Raw genomic sequence first — 23,009 nt, forward strand, 5'->3', positions numbered from 1 at the left:
GAGAAAGAAATCAGGAGGGATAAAACAAGGCACAAAGTTGCTCCAGCAGACAAGGTGAAGGAGAATCCTCAGGGCTTCTACGAGTATATTAGGAACAAGGGACAAAATTGGTGGTCGGGAAGGTCAGTGTGGTCATTGAGGCATGGAGCCAAAGGGGTGGGGGAGATCCCAAATGGATTGCTTGTATCCTTGTTTGCTCTGGAGACGGACACAGGGTCTAGAGAAGTGAAACAAAGCAGCAGTGAGGTCTTGCACTGTATGGATTACAGAGGAGGGGGTGTTTGCTGTCATGAGGCAAATTAATATGGATAAATCTCCAGGGCCCGACAAGGTGTTCCCTTGGACCTTGCGGGAGGCTAGCAGGGGCTGAGGCAGAGATATTTAAAATGTCCTTAACAACAAGTGAGGTGCCAGAGGATTGGAGCATAGCTAATGTCATTTCATTGATTAAGAAAAGTTTTAAGAATAAGTCAGAAAATTATAGGTCAGTGAGCCTGACATCAGTAGTGGGTAAGTTATTGGCAGTTATTCTAAGTGACCTGATATATAAATATTTGGCTAGACAGGGAGTGATTCACGATAGTCAACATGGAATTAGAAACATAGAAAACCTACAGCACAATACAGGCCCTTTGGCCCACGATGCTGTGCCGAACATGTACTTACTTTAGAAATTACCCAGGGTTACCCATTGTGTGTGGTAGGTCATGTCTAACTAACCTCATAAAATTCATTGAAGAGGTTACCAAGAAAGTTGATGAAGGACAGCCATTACATGTTGTCTACATGGACTTTACATTCCCATGTAGGACCTCCTTTGACAAGGTCCCGCATGGGAGGCCGGTCAAGAAGGCTCAGTTGTTTGGCATTCAGGATGAGGTAGTAAATTGGATTAGACATTGGCTTTGTGGGAGAAGCCAGAGAGTGGTAGTAGATGGCTGTCTCTCAGACTGAAGACCTGTGACTAGTGGTGTGCAGCAGGGATCGACCCTGGCTCCATTGCTGTTTGCTATCTACAGTATATCATCGTTCTGGACAACAATGTAGTAAACTGGATCAGCAAAGTTGTGAATGATACCAAGATTGGGGGCATACTGGACAGTGAGAAAGGCTCTCAAAACTTGCAGTGGGATCTGGACGAGCTTGAAAAAAGGGCTGAAAATGGCAGAAAGAATACAATGCCGACAAGTGTGAGGTGTTGCACTTTGGGAAGACAACCAAGGTAGGTCTTACATGTGAGTGGCAGGTCACTGAGGAGGGTGATAGAACAGAGGGATACATATCCATAATTCCTTGAAAGTAACATCAGAGTGTCATGAAGAGAGCTTATGGTACATTGGCCTTCATAATTCAAAGTAGTGAGTACAGGAGTTGGGATGTTATGTTGAAATTGATCAACACATTAGTGAAGTCCAATTTGGAGTATTTGGACACCAGACCTAACCAGTTCCCCTCCACCACCACTCTCTGCGTAATGGAACGTTCTCATTGACAATAATTTCTCCTTTGGCTGCTCCCACTTCCTTCAAACAAAGGGTGTATCCATGGGCGCTCACATGGGTCGAAGCTATGCCTGCCTGTTTGTCGGCTACGAGGAACAGTCTATGTTCCAAGCCTGCACTGGTGACCGTCCCAAACTTTTCCTGCGCTACATCAATGACTGCATTGGTGCTGCTTCCTGTACCCAAGCTGAACTCAGCGACTTCATCCACTTTGTCTCCAACTTCCACCCTGCCCTCAAATTCACCTGGCCCTTTTCCGACCCCTCCCTTCCCTTTCTCGATCTCACTGTTTCGAGATCTGGAGACAGCTTATCCACCGATGTCTATTACATACTCACAGACTCTCACGGCTACCTAGACTACACTTCGTCCCACCCTACTACTTGTAAAAACCCCATCCCCTTTTTCTCGATTCCTCTGTCTCCGCCGCATCTGCTGTCAGGATGAGGCTTTTCATTCTAGAACGAAGGGGCTTCCCTTCCTCAACCATCAACGCTGCCCTCAGCCGCACCTCTTCCATTTCGCGCACTTTTGCTTTTACCCCATCCTCCCACCATCCTACCAGGGATGGGGTTCCTCTTCTCCTCATCTACCACCCCACCAGCCTCCGTGTCCAACACATAATTCTTCGAAACTTCTGCCGTCTCTAACAGGATCCCACCACCAAGCACATCTTTCCTACCCCCCACCTTCTGCTTTCGGTAGGGATCGCTCCCTACGCGACTCCCTTGTCCATTTGTCCCGCCCCACTAATCTCCCTCCTGGCACCTCCATGCAAGTGGAACAAGTGCTACACCAGCACCTACACCTCTTCCCTCACTACCGTCCGGGGTCCTAAACAGTCCTTCCAGGTGAGACGACACTTCACCTGTGAGTCTACTGAGGTCATTTACTGTGTTCGGTGCTCCCGGTGTGGCCTCCTGAATATCGGTGAGACCCAATGTAGACTGGGAGACCGCTTCGCTGAGCATCCGCCAGAACAAGCGGGATCTCCCAGTGGCCACCTATTTTAATTCCACTTCTCATTCCCATTTGAATATGTCCATCTATGGCCTCCCCCACTGTCATGATGAGGTCACACGTGGTTCGGAGGAACAGCACCTTACATTCCGTTTGTGTAGCCTCCAACCTCGATTTCTCAAACTTCCGATAATGGCCCCCAACATCCTCTCCATTTCCCATCCCCTTTTCCCTCTCTCACCTCGTTTTCTCTCCTTCTTCGTCTTGTTTTACAGTGGTTGGCACCCAGCTTGGTGGTGCATTACCGCCACCTTCTGCTCTGGAGTGTGCAATAGACTTACTTTCTAAATCCCTTCACCCAATCTCACACACACACATACCCTAACCTACACTTTATCCTCCCATCTTTGGCCATCCTAGCACCCTATTCCTGCTTATCCGTCATATCCTATAAAAAAAACCCTGTACCCCTTAAGAAAGCTAAAAAATACCCTCTCTCAGCTCATCTCACCAATCAACTTCCCAGCTCTTTACGTCATCCCTCCTCTCCTGGTTTCAACTTTCACCTGGTGTTTCTCTCTCCCCTCCCCCCAGCTTTTAAATCTACTCCTTATCTTTTTTTTCTCCAGCCCTGCAGAGGGGTCTCGGCCGAAAACGTCGACTGTACTCTTTCCCATAAATGCTGCCTGGCCTGCTGAGTTCCTCCAACATTTTGTGTGTGTTGTTTGGAGTATTGTGTACAGTTCTGGTCACCTTGTTGCAGGAAAGAGATGAATAAGATTGAAGGAGTACAGAGAAAATTTATAAGGATGTTTCCCGAACTTGAGTACCTGTGTTATAGGGAGAGGTTGAATAGAATCATAGAGGCGTAGCAAAGTACAGCACAGAAACAGGCCCTTCGGTCCATCTAGTCGATGCCGAACCATTTAAACCAAATAGTTAGGATTTTATTCCCTAGAGGGTAGGAGAATGAGGGAGACTTGATGGAGGTATACAAAACTATGGGGGTATAAACAGGATAGAAGCAAGTAGAGAAACTTGGATTAATATGTGGCTGTGAGGGGTACGAAGAACTATGGTCTGGGTGCAGGTCAATGTGATGAGGCAGAATAATGGTTCAGCATGACTAGATGGGCTGAAGAGCCTTTTTCTCTGCTGTAGTGTTATTTGACTGAATGAGTAGCCTGGAGATCAGCACCCTGGAGGTCAGACAGCATCTATAGAGAGGAATAAGCAGTCGATGTTTTGAGCCCAGATTCTCCATCTCAACCGAAGGGTGCTGATAAAGGGTCTCGGCCTGAAATATGACCGTTTATTCCTCTCCACAGATGCTGCCTGGCCTGCTGAGATCCTCCACCATTTTGTCTGTGTTGCTCCGGATTTCGCACAAGCTCCTGCGTGTTTAACTTCTTTTCTAACTCCTCATATTCAACCTGTGGGACCTCATCCCTTGGTCTATCTGTGGCATTTGTGCCAGCGTGCACAATGACTTATGGGTGCCAGCCCTTCTTCCCTTTGACAATGTTCTGAAATTAAAAGAGATATATATTTTTAACCCGTGACTCAAGAGGCCGTAAATGCTGGAATCTGCCGGAGAGACTCTGCCGGTCTGGTAGTATCTGGTGGGGGAGTGATGTGGTCGTATGTTGGGGTGGGGAGGGGGTGTAGGAATTGTCGACATTTCGCGTCGAAACCCTGAGTCGGGACTGTCCGAGGGTCTCGATCCGAAACGCGAACAATTCTGTCCCGCCACCTTCACAGACGTTGCCGGTCCCGCCAGCAGGTTGCTCGCTGTGTACAAGTTTTTTGAGCTTTGATAAGTATATAAACCAAGCTGAGAAGAAATGTGATGAACACGGGGGAGAGTAAACGGGGAGGAAGAGAATGTCAGCTATAATCGGCGTGTAATTCGATCTGTCTTTCTGGTACAAAACAGCCTTGAAAATTTCCGAATTAGGTTTTGCACACCGTCGCCCAGAACTTGGAGTTTTTTCTCTCCTCGCTTGGCGTTGCGTTCAGCACCATTCGGGCTACACACACACACACACACACACACACACACACACACACACACACACACACACACACACACACACACACACACACACACACACCTAGCTCACTAACGAGCCTCGGAGGATCGAGAAAACTCACCTGAAAATAGTCAGTAAGAAAGCCGAACAGTTCCCCCCACATCCCCCTGGCAGATTCTTAGTAAAGTTCCGAAAGATAGCAACCGGCAGCGGGGCAACGTCGGGGAGAAGATACTTCGCGTTCGGTTCATTTCGATGCTGAGTTAGCGGCGATGGATCGATTCGCTGCAATGAACCCTAACAGTTTAAAACTGATGTTCACCAAAAAGAACGGGGAGAAAACTCAGCTGGTGATGGACGTGCCGAGCAATAAGTATACCTCAGCGCAAGAAAGGTAAGTTTTACACCTTCCCCTCTGCTATTCTTTCGGTACTTTTGCCGGAGTCGCCGCTGAGAGGGTACTCCTGAGGTGGGTGGGTTTGGCGGCATTTCGGCAGGAAGCTGTGCAGTCTGCCCCTGCGAGCGGACACAAGTGGCTACTGCGCTCGGCTTCAACTGAATGCGAGTGTTTTCCACTGCCTCCGGTTCAACATTGGTGTGCTGGGGACGGGAGTGTGGAGACGGAGCCAAAGAATAGATTGACCCTTTCTGTAAGAAACCGACAATAACCCCGGGGAGATTCGGGCGCCTAAAACTAAACCCTGAAGTCACAGATCAAGACTCTCAAGCGTTGACGCGAGGGGACGTCCTCAGAATGGATGGTGATCGGGGTTCAGTCAAATTGGATTTCTTTCCTGCGAATAAACGACTTTAGATTGGGCGCGGATGCGGATCGCCGCCTGATTTGTTGTTCGGTGTAGCCAGACAAAGAGAGCTTCAGGACCAAACACAATCCCGATTTGTCCGCAGGGATCTGTGCTGGGACCTCTGCTTTTGGATGCAGATCCAGATGGGTGGGTTGGTAAACTTGCGGATGACACCAGAATTGGTGGAGTTGAGGATAGTGTAGAAGACTGCTGAAGAATGCAGCACGAAACCGATCAGTTGCGGATATGGGCTGAGAAATGGCAGTTGAAGTTTAACCCAGATAGATGTGAGGTGTTGCACCGTGGCAGGGTAAAGGCAAGGAGACAGTACACTATTAAGGACAGGGTCCTTAACTGTGATGCTGAGCAGAGAGATCTCGGGATCCAAGTTCATAGCTCGTTGAAAGTGGCGACACCGGTCGGTAAGGTCGTTAAGAAGACTTATGGAATGTTTGAACTCTATGTCGAGGCACAGAGTTCAAAAGTCAGGAGGTTAAAACTGGTCAGGCCACATCTGGACTGTTACATACTGGTCTGGTTGCCCCACTGTAGGAAGGATGTTGGGGCTTTGGAGAGGGTGCAGAAGAGGTTTACCTGGTTTAGAGGGCAGGTGCTATCACTAGAGGCTGGATAAACTTGGGTTGTTTTCTCTGGAGCGGCAGAGGCTGAGGGATTTATAAAATTATGAGAGGCATAGAGAGAGTGAACTGAGAGTATCTGTTTCCCAGGGTCGAAATATCGAACACCAGAGGGCATACGTTGAAGGTGAGAGGGGGTAGGTTTAAGGGGGATATGAGGGGTCAGTTTTTTTACTCAGAGAGTGGTGGATGCCTGGAGGGAAAGGCAAATACATTAGAGGCTTTTGAGAGATATTTGGATAGGCAGGTGGATGTAAGGAAGATTGAGGGATATGATGGAGGTAGGTGGGATTAGTGTTTGGGTGTTTTTGATTTGCTTTTTGGCTGGTTTGGCACAACATGGTGGGCTGAATGGCCTGTTCTGTGTTCTATATCTGCCACCTCAGGGGTCACTGCCCTCCCAGTACTTGGTCAAGTTACATCGGCGGCCCAGGGCACTGAAGGAACAGCACCAAAAGAGTGCTTTACAGTGCCACCTGTAAGATTGGGGTTCGATTCCCACTGGTGCTTGCAAGAAATTCATGTTCTCTCCGTGACTGCATGTGCTTCCTCCAGGCGCTCCAATTTCCTCCCACAATCCAAAGATGTCCAAGTAAGGGTTAGGAACTTGTGCAAATGCTATGTTGGTGCCGGAAACATTGTGACACTTGCCCCCAGCACATCATGGACTGTGTTGATCGATGACGAAAGCAACGTATACTTTGTTGTATATGTGACAAATCAAGCTCATCTTCTCTTCAAATCTTCTAAATTCATTGGCAGACCAGGCAAGCCAACGTCAATGGACTCTCCCAGGCCAACATCAATGATCAACGGTCCTGGTGGTTAGATTACATAGATTAGTAAATTGTGGGCATACTGTGTTGACACTTGCAGGCTGCCTCGGATTGTGTTGGTTGTTGACGCAAACCATTATTCACTGTATGGCTTGGTATTTCAATGTGTCAGCTAAGACCTTAAGACACAGGAGCAGAATGAGGCCATCAGCCACAAAACAAAGAAACCCAAAGAACCCATTCAAAAAAAGACCCAATGTGCAGAGAGGAAAAAAAGCAAATCGTGCAAACAATATAAGTAAGCAAATAGCATTCGGAATTGAAGTTCATAAAAGTGATTCCACAGCCAATTCAGAAGCCGGTTCCGCTGTGGCCACCTCGTGGAGCAGCGAGCTGAACCGGCCCAGCCGTGACACTGTGTATTTTCAATATTTCGATGCACACGTGGCAAATAAAGCTGATCTTTATCACTGGAGTTTATTTATAATAAAGTAAGTAACTGGGTTGGAGAATCAGGTTTATTACCACTGACATATGTCGTGAAATTGCAGTAGCAGTACATTGCAATACATAAAATGTTACTACAAGTTACAGTTAGAAAGATATCAAAATAAATAAGTAGTGCAAAAAGAGCAAAATAGTGAGGTATTATTGATGGGCTCATTTTTTATTGATTTATTGATACACTGATTGATTTATTGAATTTATTGATTCTGTAACTTAATCATGGGACAATTTACAATAACTAATTAACCTACCCAGTACATCTTCAGACTATGGGAGGAAACCAGAGAACTGGGGAAAATGCATGCATTCCACAGGGTGGACGTACAGAGACTCCTTACAGAACGGTGCCTGAATTGCATTCCAAACTCCGGAATGCCCCAAGCTGTAATAGTGTCACACTAATCGCGACGCTACTCAGAAATTTTATGACAGAGGGGAAGAAGACATTCTGAAGGTATTAAGGTTGTGTCTTGCTCCCTGATGGTAGCAATGAGGGCATGTCCTGGGTGGTGGGAATCCTTAATGACGTACATGATAGGTTAATTATCAGGGTTGAGTTATGAGAAGAGATTGGAAATACCGGGTCAGTTTACCATGGGCAGAACAGGTTGAGAGGTGACACACACAAAACGCTGGAGGAACTCAGCAGTTCATGTAGAATCTATAGAAATGAATAAACAGCTGATGTTTCAGGCCAAGATCATTTTCAGGACTGGAAAAGGAAGGGGGAAGATGCCAGAAGGAAAAGGTGTGGGGGGAATGGAAAGAGGCTAGCTGGAAGGTGATAGGAGAAGCCAGGTGGGTGGGAAAGGTCAAGGCATGGGGAGGAAGGAATCTGATAGGACAGGAGAATGGACCATAGGAGAAAGGGAAAGAGGAGGGGGACGTGGGGGAGATGATAGGCAGGTGAGGAGAAGAGGTAAGAGGCAAGAATGAGGGATAGAAGAAGAGGGAAGTGGTGAGGAAAAAAAAGAAAAAAATTTACTGGAAGGAGAAATCGATGTTAATGCCATTAGGTTGGAGGCTACCCAGACAGAATATGACGTGTTGCTCTTCCACCCTCATCATGGCAAAAGAAGAGACAATGGACCAACTTATTGGAACGAGAATGCGTTTAGAAATTAAAAATGCTATCACGATGGAAGTGCACAATATTATGAGATGTGGTAATAGGTTGGATAGCCAGAGTTTGCTTCCTCTTTTAGGAGTGTCTAGAATGAGTGGTCTTAGGTTGAATGTGAGAGGGAGGAGAGTTTTCTCCAGGTCCTCCAGTTTCCTCCCATAGTCCGAAGACATGTCTGTTAGTAGGTTAATTGGTCATTGCAAATTGTCCTGTGATTATGCTGTGGTTAAACCTGGGGCAAATCGAGATTGCTTGTTCGTGCGGCTTGAAGAACTGAAAAGGCCTATTTGCTGCTGCATCAGAATCAGAATCAGGTTTATTATCACCGGCGTGTGTCAAGAAATTTGTTAACTTAGCAGCAGCAGTTCAATGCAATACATGATAATATGAAAATTAAAAATATATAAGTCAATTACAGTAAGTACATATATGTATATTAAATAGATTAAAAATAGTGCTAAAACAGAAATAATATAATAACAGTGAGGTAGTGTTCAATGTCCATTTAGGAGTCGTATGGCAGAGGGAAGAAGCTGTTCCTGTATCGCTGAGTGTGTTCCTTCAGGCTTCTGTACCTCCTTCCTGATGGTAACAATGAGAAGAGGTCACGTCCTGGGTGATGGGGGTCCTTAAAAAAGGACGTTGCCTTTCTGAGCTACCGCTCCTTGAAGCTGTCTTGGATACTGCGGAGGCTTGTACCCAAGAAGGAGTTGACTAATTTTAACTTATTAAAATTAATAATAAATTATTAATTACATAAGTTTCTGTAGCTTCTTTTGGTTCTGTACAGTAGAACACCCACCCCAGACCAGACAGCTATGCAGCCTGTCAGAATGCTCTTCACAGTTTTAGTGTTTTAGATAACAACTCAAATCTCTTCAAACTCCGAATTAAATATAGCCGCTGTCTTGCTTTCTTTATAGCTGCATGAATATGTTGGGACCATGTTAGATCCTCAGAGATCTTAACACTCAGGAAATCTCTAAAAAAATAAATAAAGTACCTTCCTGTGCCTTGTTTGGTGCTTTGGGCAGCAAACTTGCCACTTTAGCACTCGTCTGTTTTACGAGGCCAATTTGCCAGCTCGATGCTCGACAGCAGCACAGATGGAAGGCGTGCAAGGGGTCGGCCAGATTCGAACTCGGGACCACTTGTTCCGAAGTCTGGGTGCGGGTGCCCTTACACCACCGGCACAGCCAAAATAAAAGAAGTTACCTAATCTTCAGCCCTGACTTCTGCATTCCAACACACACTTGTGGAGATCACAGGTGGGTTGATAGCAGGCAGAGGATAGGAGGCAGCCACCTGCAGAACTGCTGACCGCGGTTAAATGCAATTATCTTTGACACAGTTCGAGTATTCTGCTCTCTGTGAATCAGGTACAAAGGAACATAAACGGCTTGCTTTCGTGTGTGAGAAAAGGCCACCTGTTCAGACAGTTGGCATGACAGTACTGCTGTTGACTCATTAAGTCCAAAAGCAATACTTAAGGCGGTTGGGCTTGGCTGTCCAGTGAGATCAAAGTTTAACTGTTTCACACTATCACTGTATCTAGGAGAAAAGTACTTTTTACTAAATACGCAGTTACTCAGTTTTTCACTGGAAAGACTGAGGAAAAAGAATTGAAAAGTTCAAGTTTGAGATGTAAGAAGCAAATTATTTAGCAGAGAGGGTGGAGGAGGGAATAGGTGGAAAAAAAAAGAAATTTCTCTGTGACAAACAAGAGAAAGTCTGCAGAGGCTGGAAACCCCGGGCAACACACACAAAATGCTGGAGGAACTCAGCAGGCCCGGCAGCATCTATGGAAAAAAGAGCTGCCGACGTTTTGGAGCGAAACTTCTCTGTGAGGTGAGACTGGACAACCTGCCGTGGCAGATAAAATCAGATTAAGCTTCTTTGATTCCGTAAAATGGCACTGATGGTGGGGCCAGGGAAGATTTAAAAAAAATGGGAAAACTTGGCCAAAGGAGGGATATCTGAGGGGTAAATACAAGCAGGCTTTTTTCCAGTGACAGACTAGAACTAGAGGTCAAAGCTGAAAGGTGAAATACAATGCCTATAAAAAATACTTAACCCCCCCCAGAAGTTTTCATGTTTTATTGTTTTACAACATTGAATCACAGTGGATTTAATTTGTTTTTTTTTGTCACTGATCAACAGAAAAAGACTTTCATGTCAAAGTGAAAACAGATCTCTACAAAGTGATCTAAATTAATTACAAATATAATACAAAAATAATTGATTGCACAAGTATTCACCCCCCCCTTTAATATGACACACTAAATTATCACTGGTGCAGCCAATATATTTTAGAAGTCGTATTAGTTAAATAGAGATCTATGCACAGTCAAGTTGTTTCAATTGATTGTGGTAAAAATACACCTGTATCTGGAAGGTCCAACTGCTGGTGAGTCAGTATCCTGGCAAAAGTACATCATGACTACAAAGAACATGCCAAGTAACTCTGCAAAAAGGTTATTGAAAAGCACAAGTCAGTCGATGGATACAAGAAAATCTCCAAGTTACTGAATATCCCTTGGGGTACAGTTAAGTCAACCATCAAGAAATGGAAAGAATATGGCACAGCTATAAAGCCAAACACCGCACATCATCGAAAACACACCAGCCCTATCGTGATGTATGTTGGTGGCTGCATCATGCTGTGGGGATGCTTCACTGCAGCAGGCCCTGGAAGGCTTGTGAAGGTAGAGGGTAAAATGAATGCAGCAAAATACAGGGAAATCCTGGAGGAAAACCTGATGCAGTCTGCAAGAGAACTGTGACTTGGGAGAAGATTTATTTTCCAGCAAGACAATGACCCCAAACATAAAGCCAAAACTACACAGGAATGCTTTTTAGACAACGAAGTTAATGTCCTGGAGTGGCCAAGTTAGAGTCTGGACCTCAATCCAATTGAGAATCTGTTGCTGGACTTGAAAAGGGGTGTTCACTCATGATCTCCATGCAAACTGACAGAACTTAAGCAGTTTTGTAAAGAAGAATGGGGAAAATTGCACTGTCCAGATGACCAAAGCTGAGAGAGACCTATCCACACAGACTCAAGGCTGTAATTGCTGCCAAAGGTGCATCCTCTGAATATTGACTTGAAGGGGGTGAATATTTATGCAACCAATTATTTTGTGTTTTATATTTGTAACTAATCTGTTTCACTTTGACATGAAAGAGTCTTTCAGTTGATCAGCATCAAAAAAAGCCTAATTAAGTGCACATTGATTCAATGTTGTAAAACAATTAAACATGAAGACTTCCAAGGGAGGTGATTACTTTTTATATTTAAGGGGATCATGAGAGAGAATTTCTTCATTCAGAGGGTGGTGAGAGTGTGGAATAGGCTGCCATCAGAATTGGTGTATGCGGGGTCAATCTCAACCTTTAATAGATGGGAGGAGTATGGTGTGGTTGCAAGTCTATGGGACTAGACAGACTAATAGTTCAGCATGAACTAGATGGGCTGAAAGGCCTGTTTCTGTGGTAAAGTGCTTTCTGACTCTCTGACTAATTGATGGAAGGCAAAGATGCCCATTTGTCTCAGGTATTACCGTTGCCAAGGATGAGTTCGGCTGATGGCACCTGTTCCTGTGTGATGAAACTCAATGGCTCCATCAGAAGCCATCTTGGTCACTAGGTAACTGAATGAATGTGGGAGCTGGAACCAATCTCAGCAGCTTAGCTTTCTGCTTGCTACGCCATTGGTGCTGAGGGCAGCAATGAAGATCCTCCATCTCTGGCGGTGTTCAGGTCTTCCTTCATCATGCCAGTAGTTTCCACTCCGTTTTCATTACTGTCAGTCATGCAAGTCCCGGGTGTAGACTCTGGAGTACCATCACACTCAGTTGTAGAAGGATTTTTCATTGCTGTTTCCATAACTGATTTGTTTTACCAGTCAGGGTTATTAGCCCTACACTGAGTCCTTGAACTGAACTCCCGAACCTAGAGAACTAATGGACCTCTTTTAGTCTGGTCTCTACCCTTTGACCTGTTTGGCATGAGTGACCCTACCAAGAACAGAAACACAAAACCCTGACTCCAGCCAACATAGCCCTCCGGATCATTGAGGCACGCAAGCCTCCAAACCACAAAAAGGTTGTGGTCCTTCTGGAGGATTCTCAGCAGAGGCAGTGCCAATTATACAAGGGTAGACATTTAAGGTGATGGGTTAAAGACCCAGAGGCAATATGGGGAAAAATGTTCTTTTACACAATGCATGGTTTGTCTTTGGAACATTATGAAACGTTTAAAGTGGAAGTTATAAAACATTTCAGGGTTCTTAGGATAGGGCAATAGTGCGGCAGCTGTTGGATAACTCCTGAACAATCTAATGCAGATTTAAAGGGCTGAACAGGCATACAGGAGTGAGTTAGATCAGCTCGTTGAGTGGTGTCACAGTAACAATCTTGCACTCGAAGTCAGTAAGACCAAAAAATTGGTTGTGGATTTCAGAAAGGGTAAGACGAGGGAACACACACCAGTCTTCATTGAGGGATGAGGAGTGGAGAGAGAGGGAGCAATTTCAAGTTCCTGGGTGTCAACATCTCTGAGGATCTCTCCTGGGACCAACACATTAGATTATGAAGACACACAGTCCTCTTTTATTGTCATTTAGTAATGCATGCATTAAGAAATGATACACTGTTCCTCCGGTGTGATATCACAGAAACACAAGACAGAAAAACTGACAAAAACCACATAGTTATAACATATAGTTACAACAGTGCAAGCAATACTGTAACTTGATGAAGAACAGGCCATGGGCACGGTAAAAAAAGTTCAAAGTCTCTCGAAAGTCCCATCATCTCACACAGATGGGAGGAGGAAGAAAACGCTTCCCGCCATGAGCTTCCAACGCCGCAAACTTGCCGATGCAGCATCCTGGAAGCACCCAACCACAGTCCGACTCTGAGTTGTCCAAAAACTTCAAGCCTCCGACCAGCCCTCTGACACCGAGCACCGTGCACCATTTCTGCCCAGCGCTTCGACCCCAGCCCCGGCCGCCAGCAACAGGAAAAGCCGAGGATTTGGGGCCTTCCCTCCGGAGATTCTTGATCACACAGTAGCAGTGGCAGTGAACTGGGCATTTCAGAAGTTTCTCCAGATGTTCCTCCGTGCTTCTCACGTCTGTCTCCATTAAATCAGAATTGTTTTTCATTCAGAGCTTGAGAAGATTTGATATGTCAACAAGGACACTTGCAAATTTCTACAGATGTACCATGGAGAGCGTTCTGACTGGCTGCATCACCGTCTGGTGTGTGAGGGTTGGGGCACTGCACAGGATTGAAATAAGTTGCAGAAAACTGTGAACTGTGTCAGCTCCATCATGGGCTCCAGCCTCCTCAGCATCCTGGACATCCTCAAGGAGCGATGCCTCAAAAAGTAGCATCCATCACTAAGGAGTCCCATCACCCAGGATATGCCCTCTTCTCATTGCTACCATCAAGGAGGAGGTACAGGAGACTCCAGCAATATTCCCTACATGATAATCGTACGTAATCATAATGATTCCAACTCCTAAGAGCAGCCTTTCATCCTTGGTTGCCCCTAAAAGAAAAGCCTTAGTCAGCTCAACCTTTCCTCATAAATACTCTTTGAGCTAGGCAGCATCCTTGTAAATCACCTCCATATCCTCCCTAAGCCTTCCACGTCTTTCATATAATGAGATGAACAGAACCTGAACACAATACTCTAAATGTGATCCAACCAGAGTTTTATAGAGCTGTAATGTTACTTTGTGGCTCTTGAATTCAATCCCCTGATTCATGAAGGCCAGGACATCATACGCCTTCTTGACAATCCTATCAACTGGTGTGGCAAATTTGAGGGATCTATGGACCTGGACCCCAAGATCATTAAATATCTAATCTGACATTTTTGACATCTCTGTCTGTTGCTGTTCTTAGGAGTTGGAATCATTATGGCTATGTATAATTATCATGTAGGGAACATTGCTAGAGGAACAGGCTCAGTCTTTAGAGTGCTATGTGATGCCACTGTAAACTAGAAGATAAAACTCAAGAGTTCAAATTTTAAAGTACATTTATTATCAAAGTATGTACACTTTATACAACCTTGAGATTCATCTCCTTACAGGCAGCCAAAAAACTCAATAGAACCAATTAAAAGAAGACATCCAATATGAAACATTCAATATGTAGAGAAAAAGTAAAAGTCAATGGGGGTGAAGTTGATTTGAATGGGAAGGAGGGAGGAGGGAACGTTGACTCAGACCATGGAGGCCTGCGTCGGACATTTTCGTGCCTTTACAAGGCGCAGATTGGAAGTCTGTGGGGCGCCACTCCTCGCACGGACACTAGAGCAATGTGTGGTTAAGTGCCTTGCTCAAGGACACAAACACGCTGCCACAGCTGAGGCTCGAACTAGCGACCTTCAGATCACTAGATGAACGCCTTAACCACTTGGCCATGCGCCCAACATGGGAAGGAAGTGGGAGTATAAAGTAATCATCCTTCACATATTAACATTCAATGCCAAACTTCAGACACCAGTACCAACTACTAATTCAGAATTTACTGTGGTGATAGGTGAAATATTGTTTCTGCCATTACATAGTGAAAGCAAGACTATTAAATAGTTCCCTGGTAAGGTAAGTTGCACTCCTTACCCAAAAATCTACCTCGTTATGATATTGCACCTTATTGTTTACTGGTTCTGCACTTGGTCTTACACTTTATTCTGCATTGTTGTTGTTTTACCGTGTTCTACCTCCATGCACTGTGTATGAACAGTATGCAAGATAAGCTATTCACTGTATTTTGGAATGAAAAAAACAATTCAAATTCCAGTTCCAGGCTGCAGGACTCAATGACTCTTTGACTGACGGACCACATGAAAAAGATTGAAGCATTCTGATTAATTAGTCCCTGCTCACTGACTGATGCCTTAACAAAACTGGCCATAAGATGTACTAGACAACTCACCAAGGCTTGGCAACACCACCTCCTGGTCTCGTGACCACCGCCCCTGTGATATGTCTCTCACTGAACGAGATGGTGAGCATATTACATGAAATTTCATTACAATATTTCATTAGTGCAATATGTAGACGCTCCTTCATGTGATGGCCTCTCTCTTATGCAGCCTCCTACCCCATCCACAGACAGCCCTTCTTCTAATTGTGCTGCCCTTTCTCTTCAAGGCCTGATCTCTTTCCCCAGCCACATCGTACTCACCTCTCACTGATCCTGTTGCCTTCGAGCCTAGGTGTGGGTACCTGGTTGGTTGGTTCCCTGAGCCTTCCAGATTCTGCTGCCAGGTTTTGGTGCTGGCTGCTCCCTCTACTGACAACCTAGCACCGAGAGGGATTGGTGGATCAGTGATTCATTGCTTCAACACCCCAGCTGGTGTGAATCGACAGGGATGCTATCTAACTCCTTGCCGACCTGTGACTTCCCACAGCTGGTCACCTCAACCACTCAGTGCTGTCGTCAGCTCCCCCGCCATCTCTCATTGCCACTACAAGAGCAAAGCTCACGAGCGGAGACAGGTTGAGCAGAAGCAAGCTAAAAGGAGGCTGATCATAGCCTTGGTCATCTGCACCCTCTTCATGGTCGGAGAGGTGGTTGGTGAGTACTAATCTTTCCATAAACTTCACACCGGTCGTAGGCCCAATGGGCAGTGAGGAAGACTATCATAGCTTGCAAAGGGATCTGGGCCAGCTGGAAAAATGGGCTGAAAAATGGCAGGTGGAATTCAATGCAGACGTGTGATGTGTTGCACTTTGGTAGGACAAGCCAGGGTAGGACTTACGCAGTGAACAGTATGGTACTGCGGTAGGACAGAGAGATTGGAATGGTACCTGGTGTGGAGGGCTATGTTCCATGTGTGCATCGATAGAACTAGGCAGAAAGATAGTTTGGCATGGACTAGATCAGCAGTCCCCAACCACCGGGCCACAAAGCATGTGCTTCCGGGCCGTGAGGAAACGATATGAGTCAGCTGCACCTTTCCTCATTCCCTGTCACGCACTGTTGAATTTGAACATAGGGTTGCCAACTGTCCCGTATTTGCCGGGACATCCCGTATATTGGGCAAAATTGGTTTGTCCCATACGGGACCGCCCTTGTCCCGTATTTCCCCCGCTAAGGTAGAGCGTTCTATGAAACCTTTTGTGCCAAAATGGCGTGAAGTGAAGAAGCAATTACCATTAATTTATATGGGAAAAATTTTTGAGCGCTCCCAGACCCAAAAAATAACCTAACAAATCATACCAAGTAACACAAAAAACTGAAAATAAATAACACTAACCTCTAGTAAAAGCAGGAATGATATGATAAATACACAGCCTATATAAAGTAGAAATAATGTATGTACAGTATAGTCGGGAAGATGAAAGCAAAACCTATTTGTGGGGAAAAAAAATCGGCACGTACGTGCATGCGCACATCATATGCACACGTCACGCACGTGCACACAGGTGCCCGCGCAAGGCTTCATGGTCATGGTAGTCTTTCCTGGGGTAAAGTGTCCCGGGATTTGACTGCTACTTTTGTCCCTTATTTGGGAGTGAGAAAGTTGGCAACCCTAACTGTAAAAGACATGTTGAGGTGAGTTTAACCTGACTTGAACAACCCCCTCCTCCCCCCGGTCAGCTGGTCTGCAAGAATATTGTCAATATTAAACCGTCTGCGGTGCAAATAAGTTTGGGGACCCCTGGACTAGATGGACCAAAGGGCCTGTTTCTGTGCTGTAGTGCTCTGTGACTCAGTAACTATCTGCTGCCTTATATCAAGGTGGGTATCTACTGACACTAGAAGGGGGGAGATTCAAGTTATAGCACCAAATGGGGCCATATATGGGCACGTACAGTAATCTGCAATTCTTGTTCAACTCCATTTCATCGATTAAAGCTTCGATTGTTCGCAATCAAAGCAACGAGAGAAATTGATACATCAAGGTGCATGTGGACGGTGATCACTGGCTGCTCGTCTTTTGATCACTCGCTGCTGGAGAGGGAAAGGCTTGCCACTGTGCCTGGAGAGTGTTACCCAGGTTTTCTGCATTTTGGATGTGGACCTGGACTATAGATTTTTTTTTCAGTCTTATAGTTTTTTTATGTTCTGTGTTTTTTGCCCAATCTTTCTCATTTTTATTTGTGCAGAGAGATTTGGGGATTGATGTGCCTATTCAGCTTCATTTGTTTTTTTTTGTGTGGGAGGAGGGATTAGGGATTGATGCGCCTGTTCTTTTTTAGTGCGGGAAAGGGGGAATTTGGGGGATGGCGATTGTGCTGCCTTTCTTTGCTTTCTTGGTTTCATGGCTACCCAGAAAAGAATTTCAGGTTTGTATACTTTGATAATAAATGAACTTTTGAACCTTTGAACTTGAGGGACACAAAGAGTGAGTTTGTAAATCTGGCGGGAGCAAAGGATGTTGGGAATAATGAGTGTGGAGCACCGCAGGAGGAGTGTGGAACAGGTGTCGGAGAAGGAGTGCTGGGGCAGTGGTGGTGTTGGTGTAGACACACCCAGCCCTGAAACATTAGGCAAAGTCATTCAGTACCAAACAATTTGTTACTGATGACTATAGAAAGTCTCTCTGGTGCTTCCCACTCCCTCCCCTCTCCCTTCCCATTTTCCCAACCATGATTCCCCTACCCATGCTCCCTTCCCACTCTCAGTCACAATAGACACCCATATCAGAATCAGGTTTATCATCATTCACATATATCATGAAATTTGCGGCAGCAGTACAGTGCTATACGTACATAAAATCACTACAGTCCTGTGCAAAAGTCTTAGGCACCCTAGCTATATATATGTGCCCAAGACTTTTGCACAGTACTCTATCTAGTCTGTCCACTCTCCTTCTCATGATGAGTTGCGATGTGATGTTGAAGAGTTGAGATGTTATCTTGAAGTTGAATAAGACTTTGGTGAAGTCAAATTTGGAGTATTGTGTACAGGTCTGGTCACCTACCTATAGAAAAGATATAAGTAAGATTGAAAGAGAATCTTTACAAGAATGTTGCTGGAACTTGAGGACCTGAGTTATAGGGAAAGGTTGAATAGGTTAGGACCTTATTCCCTAGAGTGTAGGAGAATGAGGGGGGATTTGATAGAAGTATACAAAATTACAAAGGGTATAGATAGGGTAAATGCAAGTACATTGAAGCTGAGTGAGACTGGAACTAGAGGTCATGGGTTAAGAATGAAAGGAGAATATTTAAAGTCAACTTAAGGGGGAACTTTGCAACTTGAGGGGGAACTAACTAGGCATTTGATAAGGTACCCCATGCAAGGCTTATTGAGACAGTAAGGAGGCATGGGATCCAAGGGGATATTGCTTTGTGGATCCAGAATTGGCTTGCCCACAGAAGGCAAAGAGTGGTTGAAGACAGGTCATATTCTGCATGGAGGTTGGTGACCAGTGGTGTGCTTCAGGGATCTGTTCTGGGACCCCTACCCTTTGTGATTTTTATAAATGACCTGGATGAGGAAGTGGAGGGATGGGTTAGTAAATTTGCTGATGACACAAAGATTGGGGGTGTTGTAGTTAGTGTGGAGGGCTATCAAAGGTTACAGCGGGACATTGATAGGATGCAAACCTGGGCTGAGAAGTGGCAGATGGAGTTCAACCTAGATAATTGTGAGGTGGTTCATTTTGGTAGGTCAAATATGATGGCAGAATATAGCATTAATGGTAAGACTCTTGGCAGTGTGGAGGATCAGCGGGATCTTGGGGTCCGAGTCCATAGGACATTCAAAGCTGCTAGCAAGTTGACTCTGTGGTTAAGAAGGCATACGGTGTATTGGCCTTCATCAATCGTGGGATTGAGTTTAAGAGCTGAGAGGTAATGTTGCAGCTATATAGGACCCTGGTCAGACCCCACTTGGAGTACTGTGCTCAGTTCTGGTCGCCTCGCTACAGGAAGGATGTGGAAACCATAGAAAGGATGGAGAGGAGATGTTCAAGGATGTTGCCTGGATTGGGGAGCATGCCTTATGAGAATAGGTTGAGTGAACTCAGCCTTTTTTCCTTGGAGCGACAGAGGATGAGAGGTGACCTGATAGAGGTGTACAAAAAAATGAGAGGCATTGATCATGTGGATAGTCAGAGGCTTTTTCCCCAGGGCTGAAATGGCTAGCATGAGAGGGCATAGTTTTAAGGTGCTTGGAAGTAGGTACAGAGGAGATGTCAGGGGTAAGTTTTTTACGCAGAATGGTGAGTGCATGAAATGGGCTGTGGGCGGCAGTGGTAGAGGCGGAAATGATAGAGTCTTTTAAGAGACTCCTGGATGGATACTTGGAGCTCAGAAAAATAGAGGGCTATGGGTAAGCCTACGAAGGGTGATTGATAAGTTCGTGGCCTAAGGTAGAAGAAGTCAATTTTAGAAAACCTAGTACATTTATGTTTCAGCATAGTCCCCTCCTACATTTACACACTTAGTCCAGCGGTCGTGGAGCATACAGATCCCTTCTTTGTAGAAGTCGGCGTCTTGGACCTCCAGGAAGTGGTCCACAGCAGGGCTGATTGATAAGTTTGTGGCCTAAGGTAGAAGGAGATGAGTTATTAACTTCAAACTTTCTGCATAATCACTCAAAGAGTTGAACTGCACATACATGTAATGAGAGCTGTATAACTCATCTCCCTCTACCTTAGGCCACAAACATATCAATCACCATTGCTGTGGACCACTTTCTGGAGGTCCAAGACGCCGACTTCTACAAAGAAGGGATCCGTATGCTCCACGACCACTGGACTAAGTGTGTAAATGTAGGAGGGGACTATGTTGAAAAATAAATGTGCTAAGTTTTCTAAAATTGACTCCTTCTACCTTAGGCCACGAACTTATAAATCACCCCTCGTAGGTAGCTCTAAGGTAAGGACATTTTCAGCACAGCTTTGTGGGCCGAAGGGCCTGTATTGTGTTGTAGGTTTTCTATGTTTCTATGTAACCTGTTCACTCAGAGGGTGGTGAAAGTGTGGAACGAACTGCAAGTGTGAAGTGGTGGATGCGGGTTTGTTTAAGAGAAGGGTGGATAAGTACACGGATGAGAGGAGTATGGAGAGCTATGGTCCACATGCAGATGGAGGGAGCATGGTAGACTAACAGCTTGTATGTGCTCGGTGTGTCAAAGGGCCTGTTTCTGTGCTGCTGTGTTCTATGACTCCATGACAATGAAGCTTGGATCGAATCTGGATGGCCAGCTGATATCCTACTGGGACTTGCCAACTGTGTAGCTGGACGAAGTCTCTGGGGTGGGCAAGCTGAGTAACCTGATAATCAGGATATTGCCTCTATGCAGTGACCTTGTCCAGGTCAGACAGCACAGGTAGCTTTGGCAAATAGGACGTGTTACAAGTTGGGAGTATAGTGGTTGAACTTAGATGTGCACACCTTTGTGAAGGGGAAAGAAGGGAAGCTGCCCAAGAAAACATTCGTACATTGGAATAGTCTGGTCATCCTTGATGTAGATGGGTTTGGTCATGGGGCCTGCCTTAAAGTCTTTGTTCAATACATTTTTGACCCCATGGTGCTACAAGTATGAGCTGATCACACTGCGACAAGATCTATGAAGTCTGGGATGAAAGTGGGACATTTCTGTTCAATCTAAAGCTTTGCTGGGCTGAATGGTAGGTACAGAGGGGGTGGCAAATGGAGGGCTGGTTCTAGCAGGCTAGTAATAGGGCTTTTCTGAAGATGCAGAATTCATTTGGGATGGGTGCAATTTGCAGGTGATGCAAAACTTAGAGGTGTAGTAAGCTGTGAGAAGCACATTAATAACCTTAGAAGAAATATGGACAGGTAGGGGAATGGGCAGGTAGAAGGCGGATGAAATTTTAATGATGAGGAATGTGATGTATTACATTTTGACAGAAAGGATGAAACATGGCAATGTAAACGAAGGTGTAAATCATAGATGTTAACATGTAAACATCAAAGAACGAGGGTTCCCTTCCTCCACCATTGGTGCTGCCCTTACCCACATCTCCTCCACTTCCCCAACATCCGCACTCACCACATCTTCCCGCCACCTTAACAGTGATAGAGTTTCTCTTGTCCTTACCTACCACCCCATGAACTTCCACAAACAACACGTCATTCTCCGCAACTCCCGTCATCTTCAAAGGGATCCTACCACCAAATATATCTTTACTTACTCCCCATCTCTGCTTTCGGCAATGATTGGTCCCTCCATGATTCTTTTGTCTGTTTGTCCCTCCCCATTAGTCTCCCTCTGGGCACTTATCCCTACAAGCAGCCTAATTGCTACACTTGCCCATTCACCTCCTCCCTCACCTCCACTCAGGGCCCCAAACAGTCCTCCCAGGTGAGACAGCACTTTGCCTGTGAATCTACTGGGATCGTCTATTGTGCTCCGCATGTGGTCTTCACTACGTTGGTGAGATCTGACATAAATTTGGGGACTGCTTCGTAGAGCACCTCAGCTCCATCAGCCAAAAGCGGAACTTGCCAGTGGCAGTGGCCAAAGATTTTTATTCCCATTCCCATTCCGACATGTCCATGACCTCCCTTTGTGAGGCCACCCTCAACGTGGAGGAGCAACACCTTATGAACACCTAAAAGAACACTGGCAGGGATGACAGCAGAACAGCAATGGCTGGAATTTCTGGAAGCAATTCGGAAGGCACTGGATATATACATCCAAAAGAGGAAGACATATTCTAAAGGCAGGATAACATAACCATGGATAACAAGAGAAGTCAATGTCAACATAAAAGCCAAAGAATGAGCATAAATAGAACAAATATTAATGGGAAGTTAGAGGGTCTCGAAGCTTTTAAAAAATGACAGGAGGCAACTAAAAAAAATGTCATTAAGGTAAGGATGGAATATGAAAATAAGCTAGCCAATAATACTAAAGAGGATACCAAAACTTTCTTCAGATACATAAAGTATAACAGAGAGGCAAGAGTGGATATCGGACCACTGGGAAACAATGCTGGAGAAGTAGTAATGGGGGAACAAGGAAATGGTGGACGAACTGAACAAGTATTTTGCATCAGCCTTCACTGTGGGAGACACCAACTGTATGGTGGAAGTTCCAGGTGTCAGGGGACATAAAGTATGTGAAGTTACCTTTACTAGGGAAAAGGTGGTCTGAAGGTAGATAAGTAAACTGGACCAGATGGAATGCACCCCAGGGTTCTGAAAGAGGTGGCTGAAGAGATAATGGAGGCATTAGTAATGATCTTTCAAGAATCACTAGATTCTGGAATGGTTCCGGAAGACTGGAAAACTGCAAATGTCACTCCACTCTTCAAGAAGGGACAGAGGCAGAAGAAAGGAAACTGTAGCTCAGTTAGTCTGAATTCAGTGGTTGGGAAGATATTGGAGTCAATTAAGGATGAGGTCTCAGGGTACTTGGATGCACATGATAAAAAGCCCAAAGTCAGCATGGTTTCCCCAAGGGAAAATCTTGCCTGACAAGTCTGTTAGAGTTCTTAGAAGAATTAACAAATAGGGTAGACAAAGGAGATTCAGCTGATGTTGTGTACTTGGAATTTCAGAAGGCTTTTGACAAGGTGCTACACGTGAGGTCACTTAACAAACTACAAGCCCATGGTATTACAGGAAGGATGATAGCATGGATAGGGGAATGGCTGACAGGCAGGAGGTAAAGGAGGGGAATAAAGGGAGCCTTTTTTGGTCAGCTGCCGGTGACG

General features: G+C 45.3%; 1 protein-coding gene across 1 annotated transcript in view; it reads left to right on the forward strand.

The window, feature by feature from the left end:
- The first annotated feature begins 4,767 nt into the window (after positions 1-4,767).
- LOC134343534 (proton-coupled zinc antiporter SLC30A2-like) overlaps positions 4,768-23,009 on the forward strand; it is a 58,394-nt gene continuing 40,152 nt past the window's right edge. The window contains exons 1-2 of the mRNA XM_063042282.1: positions 4,768-4,889; positions 15,777-15,943. Of these exons, the coding sequence (XP_062898352.1) occupies positions 4,768-4,889; positions 15,777-15,943 (289 nt within the window). The remainder of the gene's footprint in view (positions 4,890-15,776; positions 15,944-23,009) is intronic.

This window comes from Mobula hypostoma, chromosome 1 (assembly GCF_963921235.1).
Source record: "Mobula hypostoma chromosome 1, sMobHyp1.1, whole genome shotgun sequence".
NCBI classification, from domain to species: Eukaryota; Metazoa; Chordata; class Chondrichthyes; order Myliobatiformes; family Myliobatidae; genus Mobula; species Mobula hypostoma.